Source organism: Stegastes partitus, unplaced genomic scaffold (assembly GCF_000690725.1).
Source record: "Stegastes partitus isolate 25-593 unplaced genomic scaffold, Stegastes_partitus-1.0.2 Scaffold1525, whole genome shotgun sequence".
NCBI classification, from domain to species: Eukaryota; Metazoa; Chordata; class Actinopteri; family Pomacentridae; genus Stegastes; species Stegastes partitus.
Window position 1 is genome coordinate 49,217 of NW_007579256.1, and position 12,196 is coordinate 61,412.

Here is a 12,196-nt window from a genome sequence, read left to right on the forward strand (position 1 = left end):
CAGCTCTCCTTTATGTGTCCTTCCCGTGGGCCCGAGGACAGTCGGAGGTCTGTGTGAGAAATCAGGCCTCATTCAATCAGAGCCTGAATCACTTAATCATGTTAACAGATAATCAAGAAGAAATTACACTGGAGCTATTTTTCAAATGTGTCATACTGCACAAAAAAAATAAAAAAATCTCAGTCGCCATGACAACAAAGTAACAAAATTAAATGAAATACTACGGAGGACACGTCCAAGAGAAATCCTTCATCTGTTGAAACGCTCATCTATCTAATCCATGACAGGGAAACCCAAAAAATAAAGTTTATACTTCAGGAAGTTTACTTTTTATTTTAGATAATTACGCATTTAAGCAAAATTCTCCACCAATTAATGTGCTTACGTACCCAGAAACTTTGAGGAAAACACTGTTGGGTAGCTCACCTCTTTCCTGCGGTCGCTGTTATCTCTTTGCAGATGCCATTTGATGACGGCATGTGGAGATCGGGCCTGACACTCCAAAAAGGTGCTGCTTCCCTCCACCCCATACTGCACCATCTCCAGAGTGTTCTTATTGGCTGCAGGGCAGAGAGAGAGAGAGAGTGATTTCCATGGCAACCAAAACACTAGATACCCTGAGCTCCAGAGAACCAAAATCTCAGTTGTGGCAAATCAGAGTCCTTTTGGCTTTTCATGGATTACTGCAAAGCTGCCAGAATGCAGTCTTTACAGCTTGTAAAAAAAAAGAGCATCCTGAACTGTTTGTAGCAGCAACAATGAAACACGCCAACTTTCCCAGTTTATCAATCTTACCGTTAGAGTTGAAGCCTCTGCACTGGCGGATGGGGTTCCCGTACTTAACGTCCTGCCGCCGGCTACGTCTAAAGGGGTCAGACCAGTGTTGCCGAATAAGGAGAGAAAAAGATCATAAAGCAACCGCAAGCCATTCAAAGCCATTCAACAATACATAAAGCCATTACTGCACTCAACATAAATGGATTTAACCACAAACCACTGTCTTTTTATGCTGCTATCTCATTACATTATGGGTTTTTACATTATTTACTTGTTATAAATATTGAATTCATTAGTGTCGTAAACCACAGTTTACCCAACGACTGCGATGGATCCAACTGATAAAGAATGCCACTAAAACAGCCATTCAGCCATCCAGGCAGTCTGATCTGAGCATCACTCAACACACCAATGAGGTCAGTCAGTTAGTTCTGAAGTCAGCTCATGCTAACACTGCTGCTGCTGGTGCTTACCTCTTCTGCGAGGCCGAGTAACGGGAGCAGGACTTGCCATCCCAGGCGCAGTAAGGATCTCTGGCCAGACAGCAGTCGGCGCAGGCCTCACCGTACACGTCGCACCGGTGAAGAGCCAACTGGGTCAGCCCGACCACAGATGACACGTACAGCTGTTGCTGTTGAGAGAAAAGAGGATGGAAAGTGGTGTTAAAACACACGATTGGACACTGACGCAGAAATCGAAATAAGAGAAAGAGAGTTTTTTTTTTTAATTATTAAATGGGGGCAAACAGTGGTCAATTTCAAGTTGCTCAGTTTTAAAAATGAGAAAGATTTAATGCTCAAATAGAAAACTACACTGTCCGATGTTCAATAATCACACTGAAATTGCTCAATTTCATTGTTCAGATCTAAAACTTAACTAAATCAGACCCTATAGACTCAGACATGAGCACGAGCAACTGAGCCAAAGTATTAGAATTGTCTATTTGAATTTGTGAAACCCTCCCAAAACTATATAGAGCAAATAAAGTTTTCAAAATGGCTAACTGAAAATTGTAAAACTGACTACAAAAACAGTCATAGGGGAATTCTATTCACAGAAATGTAGATATAAGGTTTTAGTTGTTGAGTGGTTTATATTCATCACAAAGTATTCAGTAGTGATTAAATGTCACATTTAGGTGACCAGTAGCTTGCAAAAGTCAATTTTTATGGCCATTATTCGCCTCCATGCACAGAGACTTCACAAACCCAGATACATGTAATGAAGACAAATACAAAAATCTAGTCCTGCACTGAAACAGCAGCCGGCTCTGAATCATGTGGGACAACTCTGAGCTCATCTCTATCAGGTTGCCATCACGACTTTATGATCAGCTGTTTAAAATTCATCAATGTGGCAGGTTGTGTGTAATCCTAACTCTCTGTCTGCGGAGTGATGTCATGACATGCAGAGGAGGGCCAAGTATTTTAATCACTTTGAAAGAAAACACTGAACTTTTTTTTTTAATGCTTTTCCCATATTTCTTTCTTCATTGTCTCCCCAGACTTATGGCTTTTCTATGAATTATGAGAAAGGAAGCTACGGGGATATACAGCTGTAGCTTGTGACCTTTCCAGATTATATCATTAATTTCTTTGCAGGGAGGGTTCTTTTCTCTGTATGTGAGTCAAGGTTAAGAAAATCTGTTGCCCAGACACGCTTACCCTTTTGGATGAGATCTTCATTGTTGTTATGGGAGTAGGGACCTTGATGGGGAAAAAATAATAATTGTGAGCACAGTGTGTTATCTTTATAGTTGATGAAACGCTTGCAAAGCAGAAAAAGAAGGAGAAATGTATTACAGAGGGGGAGGGGGGTGAGCGGCAGAAAGAATAATCAAAGCTGACCTTGAAAACCTCCACCTCCTCCAGGACCAGCTCCTCGGTCTGCAGGTCATCTCTGGGCAGCACGATGACTTTCTGAACTGTCCCCTTGTCTGCGGATCACAACAACACACCTATCAGCTACACACCTGCAACCGCAAACCCCTCCGCCTGTCAACAGCCCCTTGGATTCTCATTTTATTCTCTCAGCAGCCTCCAACAAGGGATAATCCTCACATCAACGGGCTGCACTGTACTCTTCATCACACGGCTCTCTTCAGGTTAACCTTTACTCAATGACGCGAGGCTCCGTTCCACTCGGTGCGCTAACTGCCGCCACCGTGACAAACCCTTTCTGTCACTCTTGCTTCGACCTATTCATTTGGATGCCGTACGACATTCTTTGGTGTTTCCCCGCTACGTGTGATTTCTGCAAAAGTTCCCGAGAGCGGGATACCTGAGATTTATTATGACTCGTACACTGAGCCCCCGGTGCAGGGCTTGAATGGCTGCCTCTGACAGCGGCTGAAAGGACACACATTCCTCCACAGTGGCTGCCATCGCACACAAGCCCATTAGTCTCCTCCTCGTAATGCACAGATGAACAAAGAAGCCAGTTTAAGAGGCGTCATATGCAACATGTGAGGGCGGCATACTGTGCGGCGGCGGCTGCTGTCACGCAGGGGCTTTATTAAAGGTTCCAGACGTGCAGACAAACAGATAATCTCTCTTACACCAGTGGGCAAGATTAAGGTGATGGATATGCTAACTATACCCCTCCTTCCTCCTCTTGTGTTCCTCTTCTCCCCCCCCCTGCTGCTGATCCACCCCTGCCCTCCAGGTACAAATCTCCTGTTGTTTACTTCATGTGAACAGAGAGAGGTACCAACCCTTTGATTGGTTAAATTTCCACTCCAGCACAAAAGGCAAGAATGCTTTTCTCTTAATGATAAATGATTGCAGTGGAGACAAGCCCTCCACTTACATGGGATTTATTTCCAGGGGGGGAATTCTGTTCTTCATTTTTCAACTTCCCACTGACACTGTCATTCGCCATTCTGACTCTGATCAAAGGGTTCAGACTGACTTCATGTGCACGAGTTAGTCAGCTAAAAATAACCCCTTACAGTGCTGTGATTTCACAAGCAGACAAAAAAACAAAAAACAGATTTGGTTTTGAGCATCATTTCAATCAAAAAAAGTTTACAAGACACTCACCAGTTCCCAAGAAGAGCACTTCATAGTTGCCATCTGCAGCTGTCACCTGGTCCACTGTGATTGTGGTGAACTCGTAGTCCACGTTGGTCCGAACCACCAGGGGGCGCTTGTGTACCGGATACACGGCATTGTGCATGGCAGGGTGATTCCTCATAAAGTTAATCACTTCATCTGGATAGTCCTTAGTGGATTTCATGTTGGGAGTGAATGTACCTCCAGGGCACTGGGAGAGAAACATGAACAGTCTGAGTACTGGTACCAAAAGCAAACCAAACAAAATGAACATAATCACATTAAAAAAAAAAAAAAAAAAGCCTGTCTTGCTGTAATATTCGAAGCTGTGCTGATGCCTGCATCTTGTTCAGGTGGTTTCTATTTGAGGTCTAAGTCAGAGAGAAGTCGCTGTTATGCCAGCTTGCTGTGGGATTCGTGTGTGGGGTTCAGCATGGGGTGAGGCTCACCGTGCCGGGGCGAGGGTAGGGGATCTTCCCTGTGTAGGCCACCCACTGGTAATTGGGACCCTCCTTGTGGGCGAAAGGTCCATTGAAGACCATGCGGATGTCGGCCATGGAGTACACACAAACCGCAGAGCCTTTAAACACGGAGCTGTGGAGTAAAAGCGAAAGAAGAAAAGAATAAAAGGTAAATTTATCTCACAAAGTAACCGAGACGGAGCAGATGCAGTATCTGTTAAAGTGCACTAACCCAGAGACAGAGAAGACTCCATATATCACCGGATTTTTTATATCCTGTGTTGGCTGTATGTAAACATCTCCTGCGAGAGAAATAGAGAGAAGTCGAGTCAGTGTAAAGAGAATGGGTGAAAGAAACATCACGCTCCGCCGCACAAGCACTCTTCTTCACTAATATTTACACAGGTTTCACTCAATCCGGCCACTTTTGGCCAGAGAAGCTGCACCTCCCTGGGAGAAGCGATGCACAAAAAGATAAACTTTCATCTTTGTTGAAAGCACATGGCACCCACTACTGGATTGAGCACAGTGAGAGTTTGTGTTGTGTTGGAGAAATATCCATAATAGCACCAACATAAAGGGCAGGGTTCACGTGGGAATTTTTGTGCGACTAATAGGTGTTTGTGTGAATTTGGCCACAATAGATTGTAAAAGTCGTGTCTAAATGACTCCCTTATTCACTAAATCACTACTCCTTATACAACAGACACTCAATAGTTTAGTCAACTATAAGAAAATCCCCTCATGACATACATACAACTGTAATAACATGTCAGTGTACATACTACTTGTTTCAGGCCATAGTGGCAGTTCTGTGATCACTTTATCGTATTATAGTCAGGAATGAAGACAAACAAGTTCTCCAAAAAAATCAAGTTGGCTCCTTTTTTTATTACTTGCCCCCCTTGAAATAGTTAATAATAAATCACTTTGCATGTTGCGCAGAGCATAAATCGTTCAGCTTTTGAAGAGGAGCAGTCTGAAGAACCACTGATGTAATAACCCGTTATCTAACCATCCTAAATGAAGCAATCCAAGCACCAAACACAGATTTCTAAGCTAAACTTGAGCTATGAAAGCAAACAGCCTGATTCTCTGCAGTCTAGACCGGAGAAACATGTTTTCTAAACCACCTGAGATCCCGCAATGTGCAGGGATTCTCCTCTTCCTGCATCCATAGTTCATGTCGTCCACTTCGAGGGAAAGGAAATATCTCTTCCCTCCCAAAGGAGAGCTGCATCATAAGCTTTTATGCCAATTCTGGAGGTCTTTAAATCAGAAACATTAGCTGTCCTACAGGGCTCGGACATCGGACGCTGGCTGATTTCGATTATCCTTTTGTTGATAGCCAGTAAAAGTCCGCAGCAACAAATAAAGAGGGGCTAAACACATGATGGGCGATAAGTCTTTGTGCTGCTCAGTACTACCTGACCTAAATACTGGTCCCAAGAGGCATGTTCACTGCCTACAAGAGGACAAGGGCCTTCAGCATGCAACAGAGAATGTGTTCATAACATGGCTGCACAGGGAACTGACCAGCAGTAAAAATGCATTTGGTGAAAAAGTAAAAGACGGACGGAGAAAAGCTAAAAATACGACTATCAGAGCCGGGAAAGTGTGGAAACAGAGGGCGAACTGATCAAACACTGGAAAAGAGTAAGTATACCAAGATTTATGCGCTCACAGTTCCATATAGACCGGCATGAGAAATTAGCTGTCAGGCGGCTGCGTAGATAGAATGATACATGGATGGGGTGAGCGTTGTCTTTGAATCTACACTGCTGGGTTCTGTCCACATTAGTGAGGCTGTACAGTCAACTCTATCTCTGGGGACTGACTGCAGCCGTGAGCTTATTCCTGGAGAAAATGATACAGCTCAAAAGATCGTCCTTCTTCTTGAATGGCTACCAGATTCACACCCATCCACACACACACACGCACGCACCCGCCAAGCCATTTTCCACAGCTGCCAAAGCCAGAGCGGTGGAACGGTCATGGGTTAGCATGGCAGCGGCACGATAGGTTGTAATGGGTGTCACACAACACACGATCCTTGTCATGACATACAGCTGTTGTGCTGCAGGAACGACTGATTTGCACGCAAGAAAACACAAGTGCGTGCACAAGGAGACGAGATACCTCTATTGCCAATGCTACAGCTATCGTAGCTCTTATAGAGACTACAGTCAGTAAAAACAGATCTAGGCTTCAGGACAAAAAACCGCTACGTGATGTGCAATAAAAACTATCCTGACACGGCAGTGATGACTTCGCTCCAGGGGATATTGCGTGTTAATAACAACTAGGAAAGAATCCAGATTCCACAACCGTTTTTCCTATGTTTGTATGGCAATAAAATCTCGGCCGCCATACATCCCATTTCCTCCAAAAAGATTTCATTTTCTGCTTGATCAACCTTTGAGTTTTGGATTAGTGTGTTTCTCTGTTTGACTTTTCTCTTGCTCTCCGCCTTTTCAATCCCCCCCTCCCTGGCTATTGATCCGTGTTTTAAAGCATCTATCATATAAAATGTAGGAGCTTCTTACGACTTGAAAGTATTTGAACAGTTTTAAATCACTTTGGGTCATTTAGGTACAAGTTGTCAGGTAGAGCCAATAATGTTGCATATTCCAACTGTAAAAACTCTCCAGGTCTCAGGCGTGCTTTGTCAAAATGTTTTTTTTTCTGCACAAGACTACCACGAAAGACAACAGCTGGTGTGGATATTAAAATAAAACTTTTCAGGAATGACTTATATAGTCATTTTAATCACTTTTACAGAATGGAGTGAAAGTTCAAGCCTCCCTTCAGTGAGGTATGGCTCTGAAAACGTGTCTGGGCTTGAAACAGTCTTCACCTGTGCAGTGTAAAGCATAACTACAAGACTTCCTTAATACACGACAATGCATTAATGCGTGTATGCACATTTTTTATAAAGATCTGCTTATTGGATATCTTGCCAAGAAATAGACGAGAAGACTGATACCATCCTATAAAGCGTGCAGTAAATAAGAGGCTTCAGCCGGCAGAAGCCTCTAAAATCTTTATGGTAAATATAAAGCGAACTGAGCAGCTGAGTAGCTTTACGGTTTGCTAAGTGACTGCTTAGTCTTCAACTGTAATCACAGACTCTACATAAAAGATGGACGAAGCCTCCAGGTCTGAAAAGTGAAGCCAAGATCATAAACCTAATGCGTTTATGATCTTAATCACTGGTTTCAGGTCCATTTCAACACAGCACACCATTTAGGGGAAATTAACATTAAAGCAGGGTATGTTTTAAGACAGAGCTACCGTATTGGCATCAGTAGTGTCCTTGTGTTCATATTCAGATCCACCATTTGCTTGTTATGTCCATATGTGACTGTATGTTTGGCAGGTGACGGCTCGGTGGCATCTTTAATGTACAGTCTATGAGTGTAATCTATGTAAAGTGCCTTCTTATTATTTCAACTCCTAAAGAAGTTATTTGACATTTTGGGAAATATGGTTACTAGTTTTCTTGATTTACACGAGAATACCAATACCACCCCAGAAACTGTATAATAAATATCAAGCCGTCAGCTAGCAGCTACTTAGCTTAGCTTAGCATAAACATGAAAATGGCTGATGTAGAGCTGCACAAAGGTTGGAAAACGCCTCCCAGCACCCTTAACGTCCATAACAAATGAACACTTAACTTGATAATTACCAGGCAAAACCACTGTCTTTGTTTTTTGTATTTGTTAAAAATTTTGACAGTGAGCTTTAGTTGATCTTTTGTTAGCTTTGGACAGCTACCAAGCTAGCTGTTTCCTCCTTCCTATCAGTATTTAAGCTGCTGGCTGCAGCTTCATATTTGATGGACAGACACGGGAGCGGTATCAACTTTCTCATCCAACTCTCAGCAAGAGATCTAATTAGTGTATTTCCCAAATCACCTACATCCAGTGAGTTGTTTAAGACCCATTCGCCCTCGTGAAATCCTAAAATCTCCACTTTCCTCCGTATAGGCAAACTCTCCAGCAAGAGAGCTTTATAAACATCCAAACTAGACAGTAAATGCGAGGCCATTAGCATGAAACCCAATCATATCCAATTTACTGTCCCCTCTAGGAGTCCTTGGCAGGGATGGCTGCATGTGTAGTCTTTCCCCCCTCTCTGGGCATGTCTATCCTGGCATGTCTGCCCTTGTTCATTCACCAGCTTGTTCCACTACACATTTACAGCCTTATTCATGCGATGTCCTAAAATTCATCATCAATGCCAAACACTGACTCTCCGGCGTTCAAACAGAACCGCTCAGCACGCCGTGTCTGTGTCAACACTGACCTAACCGGTACAGACAGAACCCTCGTTTGTAAAGGCAAAGCCGGTCCATTTCCACTCAGAACCGCTTCATTGTCATTTGTGTGAAGTGGTTTTAGTTGTAGGAGTAAAGTAGTGCTTTTAGAACTTCAGGGCAGGTGAAGATAAAAGCAAGGAACGTGTCAGCAAGATGAAAAAAATAAAAACTATAGTGGTATGGCACTTTTCATTCTTGAGATTAGTTCAAGAGCAACAGTAGCCTCGTGCATCAGTCTCCTATCACTCTTTGGCTCTATTTTAAACCAGTGGAGACAGACAGAGAAAGAGCTTCCCCCTGGAGAGCCTAATAGTCTCACAGTCACAGACATTCCTGCTTGGTGATCTGATCTGCTCCCCATCGGCTGCCTCCTTCCACACACACACACACACACACAAAAAAAAAAACCCAGACACTTTTGTTTAAGACATCTTGAAAGGAAATGACAACTACAGTGGTGGGACTATATATGTTATTTGCATTACAGTATGGTGAATGGGCCATATGATGGGAGTGGGCTGCCATATGTGTCCAGGACTGAGCTTTGGTATGCATGTGTGTCGGTGTGTTTGCAATCTTGGCAGGTGCTGCAGTAGAAACAAACCCTGCAGTGGACTGTTCTCTACTTAATATTTCAGATGTGATCATACATGACAGATACCTGAAAATGAATATGTCTAAAATAAATCCAGGCATGTCATTTTTTATTTGCTTTGTCATTCGATACATGCTGTCAAAATGATTAACTACATTAAAAAAAAAGAGTACGAGTGTCTGTCAAGAAAACGAGATCTGGTCTGAGGATGTATTACTAATCTTTTTGGGAAACTGGTGTTTTTATGTGAAAAACATATATTTTGTCACTGATTGACACAATAATGTTTCAATATATACACATGTGTTATATACATATATGCTTTTACCTATACTGTCTTTAACATTCTCAAAAAACATTAAATGGAGCTAAAACTCAAATTTACATAAATGACTAAATTGACAATAACTACTTTGATGATTGATGTGACAGTTTTCTTTGTCATATATGACAGAAAATAAATATTTTTGCTTTTTCAGACAAAACAGTCAATTTGTAGAAAGTGCCTGAGGTGTTTTATTGACGTTTTATTGACCAAATGCTATTTGTTTTCTCTATAAATAGAGAACATAATCTGCAGAATAATCAATAATAAAAATAACTAAATGTGTAGGATGCTATTTGGCAAAAAGAAAAGCAGTGATGCACCACCTACAGAAAAGGCATCCCAGTGCTGGCAACACATTTGATTGACACGGAAGTCTATACAGCGCCACCCCACCCCCGCCAAGTAACCTACACATTAGCACGTCAATGAAAAACAGTGGAAGGAACCGCAGCAGGATCTCAGTTTGCAGGTGTAAAAAGGCCTTTGTACTCACGGAGCTCGTCGAAGTGCGTCTCCATGCCGTCGGCGCCGGGCACCGAGCAGATGAGCCTGGCCTTCAGGAAGGTGCTCCACTTGTTGACCAGGCAGCAGTGACCTCCGTCGTCGTTCTGTTATGGAGAGGGGCGGGTGTGGACACAAAACACAGTTTCTCCATCAATTGCATCCTCCCTCCTGAAAACAAACCCAGGTGGAGCCACCCACACAAACACTATACAGTACATGTTGGTTTGCAAAGCCAGGAAGCTACAAGAGAGAGGGGGGGGGGTGGTGGTGGGGATGGGGTTGGTAAACACTGTTTCCTCCTCTTCCATCTGTGGTGGAGCGAGGCCAGAATTCCATCCCAGTAAGGAAGAGCTGAGACCAGTATGTGCTTCAGAGCCCTTCATCGTGTGTATTAGTTTATTATCTCTTGTAAAAGGGTGGTCACAGACTTCACATTGTCCCGGTTTGGGGAGTGAACATGTTTTCATAATTCCCAGTGTGATTACAGTAAGTGTATTCTTGGTGGTTTACAGGTTGCAAAGAATGGCAGTAAGAGTATCCAGATGTGTGGCAAGAAGTAAGAATGACAGGACCGGCTCTCTGGAGGCCGTGGCGGAGCCCACTGAGAGGGGGATGAGTGTTTGTGTGCCGGGTCAGCGGCTGACCCCCTAAAAAATAAATAAGACAGAGAACAGCTGAGGCAATGAGCGCACGTACGCCACATTTTCTCACTTATACCCATTCTCATATCCCCGCTGTTATGCTCACACATGCACGCAAACCTGTAAGGGAAACGCACACACACACTCCAAGTATAAACACGATCGGCTCACAAAAGATGCCCCGAAAGCTTTCTGGAGACATTTGTTGTTATTTGTTTTTCTGGCTCAGCTCACTTTGTGTTTCTAGGGCATGCAGGCGCTTGTGCAAGAGGTCTAGTTTAACTGAGAAGGAAAAAAAAAAAAGAAGACAGTTACTTTTTGCTGCACCAAAAGCTTTAAGTGTTTTAGAACTAGCAGGGAGAAGAGGCCAGGAGGTCACGGGGTCAGAGGTCAGAGGGCAATCCCACAGACAGAGGGATGCATTGTAGACAGGAAGGTTAAAGACACATGTGGATTCCAGCACGTTAGCGTTAGCCAAATACTGGTCCCGAAGCCCGTACGCATTCAAACACAGTGGGTGACTCGCCTCGGGAGACTGCAGCCTTTTCATATTGATGCTGCGGGTTTTCTTTTCATTATGACCACACCCATAAACAAACACGCTCCTCGCTGTTTACACACCAGGCAGATGCGTCCGATGCGGGACTGGGTCACAGGACTCTGGCCCATCTCGGAGGATTTCTCCCGGAAGAAGAAATACAGCTTGTCGTCGTTTCTCTCCGCGCTGTCAGGGATGAGGTGTACGTGGATGAAAGTGGGGTCTGTTGGGGGAGAAGAGTTGGTGAGATGTTTAGGTGGAGGAAGAATTTGGGAAAACATGGTGAATTTTTTCATAACCTTCTGGTGTTTGTCACTTCTGACTAATTCTAAACACATGCAAACCCCCAGATTCTTTGCATTTCAGCTTTATGATAGATTTGTGACCCTGTTTGGATTGAATATTAAGAAGTCATGCATAAAAGCTGTATAAGCTGGATGAAAGCCTTAAGTATCATTTATAGGCTAAATAGGGCCGTTACCATTCAGCCATCTGGAGTTGTACTGATCTGTTCGCATGGCAGTCTTTGTCCCCAAAGTACGGAAAATGGCAGAGTCTGTTCCCATAAAGTCAACATAGACCCCAGCATACAGTTCACCATCTGAGAAAGAGAGAAAACAGTTGAGTTTAGTGAAATTCCTTGACTCTGACATTATTCCAGCACCACCCTTGGCACAAAACACAGGCTTTTATTTCAAAAAGTATATTTATAACCATCTCAGGGTTCTTCGTTTCACAACATAGCAGCTCAGCATTACAAAGTCATTATCTGCATATTTGTCTTCATTTGTTCAAGCAGTGAGAACAAGATTGCAACTTAAGATGCCACTAATTGACATTTGAATGGCTCGAAAACAAGGTAACACGATATATTACTGGTCTCATAATTTCCTAATAGTCACTTATTGTCATTTTACAATGCAATAGCACTGTTGTATAACTCTTTTATGTCACTCTGTTGCACCTGCACAGCGT

At 43.2% G+C, this 12,196-nt stretch overlaps 1 protein-coding gene across 2 annotated transcripts in view; it reads right to left on the reverse strand.

Moving 5' to 3' along the window:
* The window catches only part of LOC103371090 (semaphorin-3F-like), a 62,470-nt gene that overhangs the window by 4,170 nt on the left and 46,104 nt on the right, over positions 1-12,196 (reverse strand). The window contains exons 8-18 of one of the 2 annotated variants that reach the window (XM_008300311.1): positions 11,703-11,822; positions 11,305-11,444; positions 10,032-10,146; positions 4,524-4,593; positions 4,280-4,424; positions 3,819-4,041; positions 2,625-2,713; positions 2,442-2,483; positions 1,251-1,408; positions 796-863; positions 427-560 (exon numbers count right to left, since the gene is read on the reverse strand). In XM_008300311.1, coding sequence (XP_008298533.1) covers positions 427-560; positions 796-863; positions 1,251-1,408; positions 2,442-2,483; positions 2,625-2,713; positions 3,819-4,041; positions 4,280-4,424; positions 4,524-4,593; positions 10,032-10,146; positions 11,305-11,444; positions 11,703-11,822 — 1,304 coding nt within the window. Of the gene's footprint in view, positions 1-426; positions 561-795; positions 879-1,250; positions 1,409-2,441; positions 2,484-2,624; positions 2,714-3,818; positions 4,042-4,279; positions 4,425-4,523; positions 4,594-10,031; positions 10,147-11,304; positions 11,445-11,702; positions 11,823-12,196 lie in introns of both variants that reach the window. The other variant, XM_008300310.1, reaches the window with a different exon arrangement.